The sequence below is a fragment of the Meleagris gallopavo genome, chromosome 7 (genome assembly GCF_000146605.3).
Source record: "Meleagris gallopavo isolate NT-WF06-2002-E0010 breed Aviagen turkey brand Nicholas breeding stock chromosome 7, Turkey_5.1, whole genome shotgun sequence".
NCBI classification, from domain to species: domain Eukaryota; kingdom Metazoa; phylum Chordata; class Aves; order Galliformes; family Phasianidae; genus Meleagris; species Meleagris gallopavo.
The window spans coordinates 34,080,338-34,092,878 of NC_015017.2; the positions used below are offsets into that span (position 1 = coordinate 34,080,338).

The following is a 12,541-nucleotide window of genomic DNA, read 5'->3' on the forward strand; positions in this document are numbered from 1 at the left end:
GGCTCAGCTATTTTAAATTTTCTGTTCTATATATGCAACAGGAGCATGCACAGCTTTATTGTATCTAAAAAGAAAAAGAAGTAATCAGTTTTCATTATCTGTTACTGGCATTTAAATACTTCCTAAAACAGCATCTATCATCGAAGAAATTTTATCTTTGTCAAGATACAAAGGGTTTAGATCACTAATTTTTTAGTCTCAAAGTGCAGTCAGAAAATAACAACCCCACATATTAGTAACAACAAATCCACCCCCAAACATTTAATGGTCTTTTATTTACGTTAGTAAGAAAAGCAACAAAAGCCCATAGCATAAAAAGTCTACCAAACATAATAAAACAACAATGAATATAAGAAGAAAATTCCTCTCATTTAAAACAGAAGTGCCTACTTCACTTGACACTAAAAAGAGTTATTGCATGAGTCTTCTCTGCATCTGGGTGATGATGGTGAAACCCAGAAGTAATAATTAAACTAATAGATGTTATTTCTTTAAAAACTTTCCAGGTCTGCTCAGTGTGTATGATCAACCATACGTCACTGATTGCATATTGGTGCATTCCAAAGTAAAGCACTGATACAAATTTGTTAGCTATACAGCAACGATTGCAAGAATGCAGAAAGAATGCACTTTCCAAAATGTCACTAGTCAGTTTCTACAGTCCAGTTCTCAACCCTCAGTCCTCCAGCATATAGTTGGGGTTGACAACAAGGTACGGGTCTTCATCGAAAGTCTCCTCTTCTTTGGAACCCCTCAGGCCTGACTGGGACAGTTCGATCAGAATGTGGTCCTGCAACAGAGAAAAAAAAAGTATTCAACAAGAACAGAAAGGATTGTTTGTCCTTTTTAAAAAAGACATCTCCTTTTTCTACTAGCAGCACCTCTTTCTGATGAATTATTTAACCCTTTTACCTGTGAATTCACTCTTTAGTAAGTTCCTAATTCCAACAATTACCCATACATAGCTTGGTTTCTGGGAAGGCTTCAGTCTATCATTTTCATACTTTTAAAAATGGGAAGTGTTTTTTTCTTTCAAAAATCCCAAAATGTTAAATGAGTAACTTCTTTGCAAATATACATTTTGATCCTGTCAAGTCATAATTTCTACTTCAGAGCTCTGTGTTATGTAAGACACAAGAACTAAGATGTTCTGTTTGTGCTTCTGCACGCTACTGCAACCAAAACTAAAGAAATACAGCAAATCAGCACTTACATATCTATGAATAAATAGCAGAAAATAAAACAGCACTGCAAACTCTCACTAATACACACTTCTAGTTTATTCCTGTGTTTTGTCTGTACCTATTTTTAACAAATATTAAACAAGAAAGGCACTTGTACTGCATCAGCCAGTGACATGAAAGCACAAAAACATATTTCTCATATTAGGAAATTCTGCTAAAAATGAATCAGTGCAATGTATCTTAAACCTTTTTTCCTGTATGCACACATCTTTATACATACATAATGTGTAAGTCGGTGAATGACTTTCTCAATGATCTTCTTTTTGTTTATTAGTTCTTCTTCTGATTCAATTTCAGATTCTATTTCCTTCAGATACCAATTAATAAGTTCGCTCTTCTTTAATGATGAATCATCTTCTTCTGCAAATAAAAGTTATATTTAAAAAAAAATCTAATTCCAATACCATTCCACATAATTAGAAGAAACATAACAATTGTATGATACCTCTCAAATCATAGAAGAAAAGGATTTCTGTGTTAACAGTTATAATGCTGAAAAGATAAACACACAATAGCCTGTCAGGCTCCCTTGCTGTTCTTAAAACAACATGTTTTGTACAGAAGACTGCTGTATCGTGGTTTAATTTGAGATAGTTAGATTGAGAATCTAATTTTTCAGTTGTATGCATCCATGTGGTTCACAAATTACGAGCAGCCCAGAAAACACATCAGACTGAAGCTTCAAGAACAAGCAGCCATGAGGACTTGTAGCACCTTTTTCTGAGTAAGGACAAAAGATCACCATCACACAAAGATTAAGAATTCATCCTTTCCTTGTAAATGTCAGATGCATTTGTACCAGCAAAGAGACAATTCACACATGGTGATGCTACTCAGTCCACCAACTTTTAACAAATTCTTACCTTCCTCTGCTTTTCTGAGGTGCAACACAAGAAGATTAGAAATTCGTCGGTACTCAGAGAAGCCCAGCCTAAGAGAAGCTTTGGGTGCTGCATCCTTGTTCACGTCCTCAGAATGGTCACCCATCCCATTCACAAGACCATTGACCCCAGCTGGAGCTTCTGCTTCACCTGTTTGGACACATGATCAACTCTGTAACACCTTTTAACTGTTTAATCACCTGAGCCACTAAACAGTGTTGCACTCACAGTCAGGCAAGTGGAGCACACAAGGAGGCTAAAAGTAAGAGAGTTAAGGAGCTGAGATTTCTAGACCTTGTGAGAAGAAAAACAGGTGGGACATTGAAGAGAAGCATACACACAAACAAGGTAAGCTATAGGAACTGGAGGTACATTTCCCCTTGGAAAAGTTCTCCACAAATATTTTACCATTAACTCCATCTTGCTCTTCTTGGTACTCCATTTCCTGCTCATCATCTTGGTCCAGATTGATATCAGGTGTCTCAACTCTAATGATAGATTTATTTAAAAGTCTGAAAGCTTCCTTCACATGTTTTGGATGAACCTGGGGAAGATTTAAAAAAAAATACATGTTCTGATAGCTCCAGAAATTCACCCTGATCATGATAGTCTCTCTACCCATCTCACCTAATTAATCGTAAGCAGTAAAGACCCCAGAAGTTAAATTACATCCTGCCACAAGTATTCTGCATTCACATAAAGTTATGGAGGAAATAAGCACCTGATGGAACTTCTCAGGCTTTACCTATCATGTGGAGACAACAAATTTTAGCTCAAAGCTCAAAGAAAGATCAGTAGAGCATGAAACATGAAAGATATGGGTCTTAAACACAAAGACAGCGAAAAAAGTTATAATTAATGAGATCCTCCTATGGAACTGAAAAGCAAAAACTGGAGAAATCTTTTCTAGCTGAACCATACTAAAAACAGTCTGTTTCTTTCTAAGTTGAATTTAATTAAGAAGAATCCAAAGGATGACCTTCTTATACAGCAAGTGAGTAGGTTTCTATCATGTGTGTCACGACCCCTAATCAACATTTCAAAGCAAATTTTGAAGTGGAGATAATGGCCATAACACAATATACATTTCAACAGAGGAGCTCACATCACAACTGGATCTCTCTGCATACTTTTATGGAGGTTCAGATACCTTAAACAATCCTGGCATTTTAGATTGCTGGTCAGAGAGTAAGAAATTATAAACTGTGCAAGATCAGAGAAGACAACAATAGCAGTCCTGGCTGGTAGTAATCAATGACTGTTCCTCTCTGTGGAACGATTTGACAGGTAAAAGGCTGAGAGCGCTGATACAACAATCATGCAAAAATATGCATGTTCTCAATTGGGGACAGATGATCTCAGGTGGTTTTTTGTTGTGTTTTGGGTGCGTTTTTTTGTTGTTGTTTTTAGAAAGCAGTGTTTCTGGTATACAAATTCAGGCTGAGTACGATCACATCACAAGCAAAAACATGATCCCAGCTCTCCTCTTCACTCACAGAATTTAAATACATAAAGTACCTTGGTTAAAAAGCCAGAACTCCCACAGCGTTTATATAAACTTCCATCAAAAACCCAATACCTCATCACAGCAGTGCATGCGGGCCATAGCTTCAGACAAGCGAATCATGCTTTCCAGCTGCCTCACTGTGATCCTCCAGGATGACTTTGTCACTCCAGAGCCGTCACGCTGCCGAAGACGTTTATACTGCTCCACTATGAAGTCCTCAGACTCTTTAGATATCTTTGGGAGATAAGATGGTAAGACAGCTTGCCATGTTAAAAGCCCTGAAGTTTATGCTTCTTAAATTAGTTAAGACTTCTGTACTAGCTACAGCTTTTCTCTGAAATATTCTATTCTATCACACACACCACACATAAATAGAATGACAATCAGATTAGAATTACATTGCAATAACGACTGCAGTAACAGTTATATTACAGGAAGTACTTTGACTCACCAATTATTCTACAGATTTTTAATCTATTCTTTTATTCTATTCCACTGACTTGCTTCTAGGCATCATTCATGCTTGTCTTTACCAGATTGTTTTGTCAGTTTACCTTTCATTCTGCATACAAAGTACTAACACTGACTACTGCTTTGCATACATGCTTTTTAACCTGACTTTATCTGCACGTATACAGATCCATCAAGAAAACAAACTACCTTCCACATGGAAATGAAATGGAAGCTTGCAAAACTCAATAAAGGGAGCTTTCTCATATGGAGTAAGTTACACAAGAAAGTGGAATTACCTTTGGTTTAAACTGTCTCGCAAACAACAGGTACCTTCTGATATCATCTAATGAATAGACACGATCAACAGATTCTTCTACTCTGGCATGCAGATCCACTATGCGTCTGGCAATGGCATAATCTGTGACCTGGGATATTAGTGCTCTGTTAGATCTCTTTCACAGCAGCAGCCAAATATCAAAACAACATTTATATTCCTTCTCCCATCCCTTTCCCTCACACTCCTCGAGGCTGAGCTGGTCTTTCCAGCCAGAAGACACGGAGAATGTCCTGAAGATTTATAATACAAGCAAACAGCCAAGAATGGATGAAAAGCAGTTTTAGGATTTACAACCTCTTGGAATTCTCCTGAGTTACAAGTTAGCCACAGAACAGGCAGAAAGCAGCACTTTGCAGTGTGGGAACTGCTTGCTTTCTTTATATCCTGGTCTATCTATTTCAATAGCCCCTTCTTAATTACATCATTGCACTGAGCAAAACAGAGGAAAGAATAGTACTGAACCAACATTAATCTCTGTATCTTTTATGCTCCCAAGGCAGATGCCACACAGACAGGTGGTAGCCATCTTAACCTTAGTGACTAGCAGTTTGTAAAAATGACTGTTAAGTTTGCAGGTCAAATCATCACAAGAAGAAAAGGAAGTATCCTTGTATTCAGCAGAGCATATTCAAATTGTATTGCCAGATTTTAACTTTGCAAAGAAAAAAAGCAGAAGCAAGAAGCTCTCACGAGACCAGCTTCACCTAAAACTGTAGAGGGCCACAGAGATGGGCAGAGGTCAGGAGCACATTATGTACAAGGGAACTGTCTGTTTATAGATGCAATGAAAGTAAATTGTTTTTGGAAGTACTAACTATCAAGAAAAGAAGCAACAGACATAAACTGAAGTTATGATTAGATACAACTCACAGTTTAAGAAACAACAGCAACAAAAAAAAGAATCTACACTGTAGTGTGCAACATTGCTGTAGTGTCCTAAAGAGGCTGCAGAATGCTCAGAATTCACCAGGTCAAGGATTTGCTCATCAGTGATGTGCTGAGCAAGAGAACAGACTAGAGACCTCCAAAGGGCTTTTCTGATATCAGTTATTCTACAATTGCTCAAAGTTACCTCATTACATTCATCCACAAGGATGAAGAAGAGATCGAACCGAGACATGATAGGAGCTGACAGGTTTATATTCTGCTTCAGTGACTTAGATCTGTCATAGCGCCCGCCAACTGGGTTTGCTGCAGCCAAAATGGAGGTTCTGGCATTCAGGGTTGCCTGACAAAGAAATAAACAAACAAAAAAAAAGACATAAACCATTCGCTAAACCAATGTACTGTAATTTGAAAAGATCAGTGTAACATCTTCTAGAGAATTTAATTAGCATGTTACAACAAAGGCTCTTCAGAAGAATCCAAACTCTCCTAACCAATCCTTTCTACCCAGCTCCAATATTGTATCATCCTCCCCTGATACACAGCATAATGATTCGATATTTTAATGTTATTACACATCTTCCATCATTACTGAACTTATAAGCCCTTAAAACTGCTATTCAGATCACCCTGCTTTCAAATAGTGCATATTTATGAATAATGCTACAAACAAACAAATTATTCCATTTTAGGCTTATGTCAAGGGATTTTCCCAACTAGTTCCCATTTTCTCTTTCCTGCTCGCTGTCTCTTTTCTCCTTTCAGTAAAATATCTGATTCTTTAGGAGCACAAGGCCCAGAAACTTTGCAGGTAAATGATTTCTCTCTCCCTGCCACAGTGAGGCAGCTGCAGAGCTGCCATGAAAATCTGACAGACAATGCCAGATCAGAGTGTACCACACACACACCTGGGCAATCTTGTAGACTACAAAGCCAAAGGAATAGCACAAAGTACCTTTACTCCAGCTTTAGTAATAGATATAGTCTGCTGCTCCATTGCTTCATGAATGGCCACCTGATCCCGCATGTCCATTTTGTCAAATTCATCAATGCAACACACACCCTGCAGTGAAGAATAAAAAGCAGGTGGCTCATTTAGAAAACTTTTGGAGCAAAAGAATCTTCAAGACAGTTTGGGGCCTATAGTCATCAATTACAACAATTCCAAGGATGCAGGAACTGGGTTCCTGGACTCACATTATCTGCCAACATCAGTGCTCCAGCTTCAATGACAAATTCATGCGACTCTTCATCTTTTACAACAGCTGCTGTTAGACCAGCAGCACTGGAGGCTTTCCCACTGGTGTACACAGCACGAGGACTGAATTCATCCACATGCCTATGGAGAAAAGCAACAGTATGGAATTGTGTTGCACAAACTTAAGCACAGAGACCAAAGCCTACAGAAACTCGGTAACTTTCAGGAATCACTGCTTTCAACTTCTAAAGCCAGGACTCATCCCTTCAGGAAGCAACTGACCTTTAGGTAGGTCCTCGTATCTATAACGATAATTGAGTGAACCTTGGGAACTAATCCTTACCTAACTACAGCCTGGTTACACCAGCAGAAAAAGCAATCCAGACCTCCTCCCACAAATCTTCTGCTGACTTCACGAGCCAACACAGCTCCCCACAGGTCAGGTAGACATCAGTCAGCACAAAAGAAGAGCACACCACAGCAGGAAGCAGCTAGACTGACCACAGGCAGCCTGAAGCAGCTGTACTGCCTGTAGGCAGCTTAAAGCAGCTTTTGGTGTCTGCATATTTCTGAGATGTGGTGTGTGCTGCTCCTCGTGGAGAATGATGCAGTGATAAATGAGCATCGTAACAAAATAAAACCATATGAAATAGAATTTCAAGTAAAAAAAAAAAGATTATAGCTTAAGATGCAGCATTATAGACATGATTATTTTGTAATTACTGTTCAGATCTAACAGCTTTCTAGCTGAACAAAGCGATGGGACACACCAACTTAGACTAAGCTAAAACAAGTGAGAAAAAAAGAAAATTACAATTTAATATTTTAAGATGTGCTATTTTATGTGTGTTTTAGTATTCAGTGACTTTCAAAGGTATAGAATAAACCATACTTTCCTAATTATCTAAACAACAACAGCAACAAACTCTTAATTCAACTACTTGTAATTACCACAGGGACCTGTTGCATTTCCTTTAGCCCTATTCAAATAACTGTCCAAACAATTCCTGGAAAATTTTCTCAACTATTTTACTTCCCTCTTCTCTGTTTAATGTAGAAAAGGCACAATACACATCTATAGCTCTGTTCACACTGGTCAATATTTAAATATTGAGTTTTAAAGAGATTCTTACTTTAGAAATTGACTCTTGGCTGTACTGGGATCACCAACAACACAAACATTGATGTCCCCACGCAGTGAAGTGCCCTCTGAAGTGGTCTTAGGAACTCCTCCAAAAAGCATCAGCAGGACACCACGTTTCACTTCATCATTACCTGCCCCAGAAAAAACACCCAGCTAAAAATCCACACGCAACTCCACATTTTTCCTATTTTAAGGAAACTTCAAAACACTTGGGCACATCTTCTCAGTGTTTACCTGTTTCCTAAACTTCCACTAAAGCTGCATTTATGAACTTGATACAGTTTCAGGGAAGAAGGGCTCAGAAGGCAGCTGGATTCTTTATGCTATCATAGCTCAGAACATGGACAAAAGTCCACTGATCAAACTTCTCAGACATGAGTTCTCAAACAAGTTCTGAGCCAGAAACAGCAGCAAACATATATGCACGTGCATGTACGTACATCAGAGTACAGATTAGGAACTCCTACATCTTTTGAAGAAGGCAAATACAAAGAGTAAAGTTTCATAGTAAACGAACCAATAGCAAAACCAATCATCTTAACTATTCATGCAGGCCCTAATGATTTCATGTAAATCTGCAGAAATTTGGCTCTGTTTTCTAGCATAACCAGTTCTGAAGGGGAGTGTTTGAGATAGGTGGTACTGAGCTTTCAAGAATTCCCCAAATGGTACTACACAGATAGCAGAAAGAACTTGTATGTCACAACTGAAGCTACAACTGGAGTCTCACCATGGATAGTGGGGAAGAGGCTGGTACACAGATTATGATAGAGATTTTTATCTTGGCTCATTTCAAACACCTTTTCCCACTCTTTCACTGTCATTTGGTTTTTAATGCTTTCTGCAGTCTGTTCTTCATCTCGAAGCTCTTTTCCACCAAACTAAACAAGGGAAATTGAAAAGAATAAAAATAAAACCATGACAAACACGATCATTACTGAATGCAAATACTGCACACCAGAGCTTACACAAACTTGCCCTCCAAACTGGGTAGAAGAACGCATTTATGAAGACTAATCATAGGCTAAGGAAGCCCATCATCTTATACTTTTAGAAAACCAAGAAGCATAAAAACAGCATAGACAACTCCATAGGGAGCAAATGGAGTCTAAGCTCGGTCCATGAGCAAAAAGACAACAGATGCTTGTTCGTTCAGAAAGTAAAAATAGAGAAAAAACCCCACCAGTACAGCTTCCTTTGACTAAAACTTGCCATTTTACGTGTCCTTCCCTAACCAGAACTTAAAAGATCTTTAATTACTCTGGAACACGGCAAGAAATTTCTACATCCAGAAAATTGCCTAATGCACACGAGGTTGGTACACATACATATTTAAAGTTTTGTACACCCTCATCCTGTAATTTGAGGTAAGAATACAGAGCAGAAATCATCAATAATTTTCTATCTCTTTTCTTTCCAGACTCACCCGTGGATTTGTTGGTGCAACGTAACAGGCTAAAAAGACCAGCCTGTAGGACAGCTCTCTGACTCCAAGGGCACGAAGTCCCCGGATTCCTTCAGCTTCATAGCCCTCCGTCCCACTAACCCGTGAGCCAGTTTCTGCACGTACCCCTGCCGTGAGAATAAGAGTCAGAACAGCTGCAACCAGAACAAGCTGCACAGCATTGAGGTGATGAGCAGTCGCAACAAACCTGGTGTTGACAGCTGAGCCACATCAGGCACAACAATCAGCGATCCTGTGAAGTCACATTTGTCACCTGCCTGAGCAGATTCCACTGCTTCTGCACGCAAGATCACTTCCACGCTTCGAGGAATGCTGCCTCGGGGCAGCTCGGCCTGCGTCTCTTGAATGCGAACCTGAGGAGGTACAGAGCATTAAGCACTCAGATGTCGCCAAATCTGCAATGCTTTGAAAGCTAAGCTGCTAACAAATGCAGTAGGAAGTATTTGCTTGCAACCATCTGATTCAATCAGGTGGCCTGGGGAAGCTTAAGAGGATTCACAGGAACCGCAGTGCCAAATCTGAAGTCAAGGAAAAGCACCGAGGCCACTCAGATTCTACTCAATGCGACGCGTTATCGTGAGATGCGATGTGCTGAGGATCCACAGAGTAAATCCATGTGGAAGAGTAAAACACCACAGATACAAAAAAAGACACCTCTGTTCAGACTTGCATGAAATAATTATGCATGACATATCTGTGACAGGAGACTGATAAAGGCTTGAATACGTGGGTTTTCAGTGGCTTACTTACATAATAAATGTCATGCAATAAAACTGTTTAGATTCTATTTATAATTTCCCATGCTTAATCATAAGTCTTCAAAGAAAGAAAGAAACAAGGTGCAGAAACTCCAGTGCCTTTATTCAAGGTCTTTTTAATGTGCAGCAGCAGTAACACCTTTCAAACACCACAATAACATCAAATCACCATTTGTCACCCCCCCATCCAATCTCACCACTGTACCTTTTGGAAGTCAACAAATCTTGATTTGTTTGTATCCAGCAGGAATCTCCTTCTGTTGGCACAGACTGGGTTTCTGCAGATGTTTGGCTGTGTGTACTTAAATTGCTGTTCCACATCCTTAATCACTGTCTGGCAGTCTAGGCATAGGAAGGTTCCACTGACAAGCTCTGGATGAACTGGGTGGGTACGTACCACCTGCCCACTGATACGCATCAGCGAGCCAATTTTGGCAGACGTCAGCTCTCGAATCCTGTGTAGAACAGAAATTAATTCCAGATTAAATTCCTAGTCCAGCTGACACTTCATGCCCGGAGTACTCAAGTAGTGGCAGTATGCTCTCATTCCATTTGTAACAAAAGAACAATTGCAACAAGCAAAAGAAACAAAGTTAAGAAAAACAACTTCCCATTTTGTCATTTTACATACTTTTAGATTAAAATAAATTACATCATTGGCACTTCAAAAGCAACACATTATATTAGATTTTAAAATACAAAAGTTAAATTAGTTTGTCAGTATCTGCAGTCACTTCCAGTCCAGCATTTGTATGATTCACAAATGAAAAACTGTTTCATAAAATCATACAATTTCTTCACAATTGTACAGGTTAAGAGTACCTTTTATGCTGTATAATGAGAACATTTTCAATACCCTTTGACATCTTTTTCCAGTAGTGAGAATATTCAAGTTTCTAAGATTAATAATCATCTTACTTGTGTCTGGTAGGCAGATCCTGAAATGCAACATAGAAGTCCTTGCTTGCAGGAACACTTCCATGGTCTCTAGCAAAAGTCTTTACTGCTCGGCAAAGATAAGGATAAACCCTGAAACGAAGGAAATAAGTTTGATTTCTATAAGAGATATCAAAATGTCTTTTTCACTTTAGACTACATCACAGGCTTGTATCATATATTTGCAGGTTCTGGCTTTTACAACCACATTATGAAAAAACACACAAAAGCTCATCTAAATACGCTAAAAATGAGCTTGCTGTGTGATTACTACATTTTTTAATTGTATGAGAAAAGATTTTTGAGATCTCATTCTATGGCACTTTTCTCCTTATATTAAAAAGCAGAGCCTCAAAATGAGCCACTGGGTCAATAAAATAGTTTCAGAGAGATAAGCTCTAGAGCTTATCCTGCATTCTCATTCTGCCCGCCTATTTCTTTACCAGAGTAAATGAAATTGCCTTGTTCGTTCGGCGTTTTCAGAAAAGCAGAATTAGTAACTATGAATTTGTTAAGAAATAATTTTTGATGCAGTAAAAATAATTTCCTACGTGTGAGGTTTTTCAGGATACAGAAAGCAGATGAACCTCAGGTCAGACCTTTGGGCCTGCGACTGCTGCACTGGTCAGATCTCAGGCAATCCATACACTTTACCTGTAAAACTCCTCCTGAACAGTGGTAGAGAGCTGCTGATTGAACTGCTCCAAATCCACAAAGCTCACAGTGAGGGTGTTGCGCTCCGGTCGGATCAGCTCTTCAGCATCACGCAGGTATTTGACCTCCCCATCGCTGTTCTGGAATCTGAAAGCAAACCAGGGAAATGAGCGACAGTTATACATCAGACAGAAACCAAATACTTCTAGATTCAAGAGGGAAGGATTGTATGTGCAAAAAATCAATGGAACCCCCCCATTCCCTCACAGACGTCTCTTCCAGCAATATTTTCTCCCAAGCAACAAGCCATAGGACAAGAGGAAACAGTCTCACATTGCAGCAGGGCTTTAGGTTGGATTATAAGAAATTGTTTTCATTTTAAGGGCTGTGAAGCATTGAAACAGACTGCCCAGGAAGCAGTTGAGTCACAGTTCCTGGAGGTATTTAAGAACGACACAGACGTGGCGCTTAAGGACATGGATTACAGAATCACAGAATTGTAGGGGTTGGAAGGGACCTCTAGAGATCATCGAGACCAACCCCCCTGCCAAAGCAGGTTCCCTACACCAGGTCGCACAGGTAGGCGTCCAGGCGAGACTTGAATATCTCCAGAGAAGGATTAGCAGCAGACTTGGCAGTGAAAAGTTAACGGTTAGACTTTATGATCTCAGGGGCCTTTTCCAACGCCAATGGCTTTCCCTCTGCCCCCCTGCGATCACGCCGGCACACACACAGGCCAGGCCTGCACAGCTGCTTTGCCACACGGACTGCGTTTATCGTCCAACCAGGACCCTGCCAGCCCGGCAGGCCGAGTTCTGCTCCCTCAGCACCCCTCAAGGGCGGCCTCCACGTTTCCACAACAAGGCCTGGAGGAACCTCACGACGTTACCACAGAGCACCTCACAGCCGGGCCCGAGCTCTTCTGAGGGGAACGAGGGGCAGGGCCGCAGACCTGCCGGGACAGACCCCCCCACCACACACACCCCGGCGGCACTCACTCCTCGAGGAAGTCCTGGAACAGCTTCTGACACTTCTCGGCCACCTCATCGCGCAGCTGCTGATGCTGCTGTGCCGCACCC

The 12,541-nt window shown here is 40.1% G+C and overlaps 1 protein-coding gene across 1 annotated transcript; it reads right to left on the reverse strand.

Moving 5' to 3' along the window:
- Positions 1-256: 256 nt before the first annotated feature.
- Positions 257-12,540, reverse strand: MCM6 (minichromosome maintenance complex component 6; the record flags this gene model as incomplete). The annotated part of the gene is given in 19 exon segments (XM_010714102.2): positions 257-655; positions 657-697; positions 700-790; positions 1,465-1,604; positions 2,108-2,275; positions 2,534-2,669; positions 3,705-3,866; positions 4,382-4,510; positions 5,495-5,650; positions 6,263-6,370; positions 6,505-6,646; positions 7,639-7,780; positions 8,380-8,530; positions 9,076-9,221; positions 9,302-9,467; positions 10,078-10,327; positions 10,791-10,901; positions 11,463-11,609; positions 12,461-12,540. Coding segments are annotated over 19 exon segments (2,730 nt in total), but the record flags the coding sequence as incomplete, so codon positions are not given.
- Position 12,541: the final 1 nt, after the last annotated feature.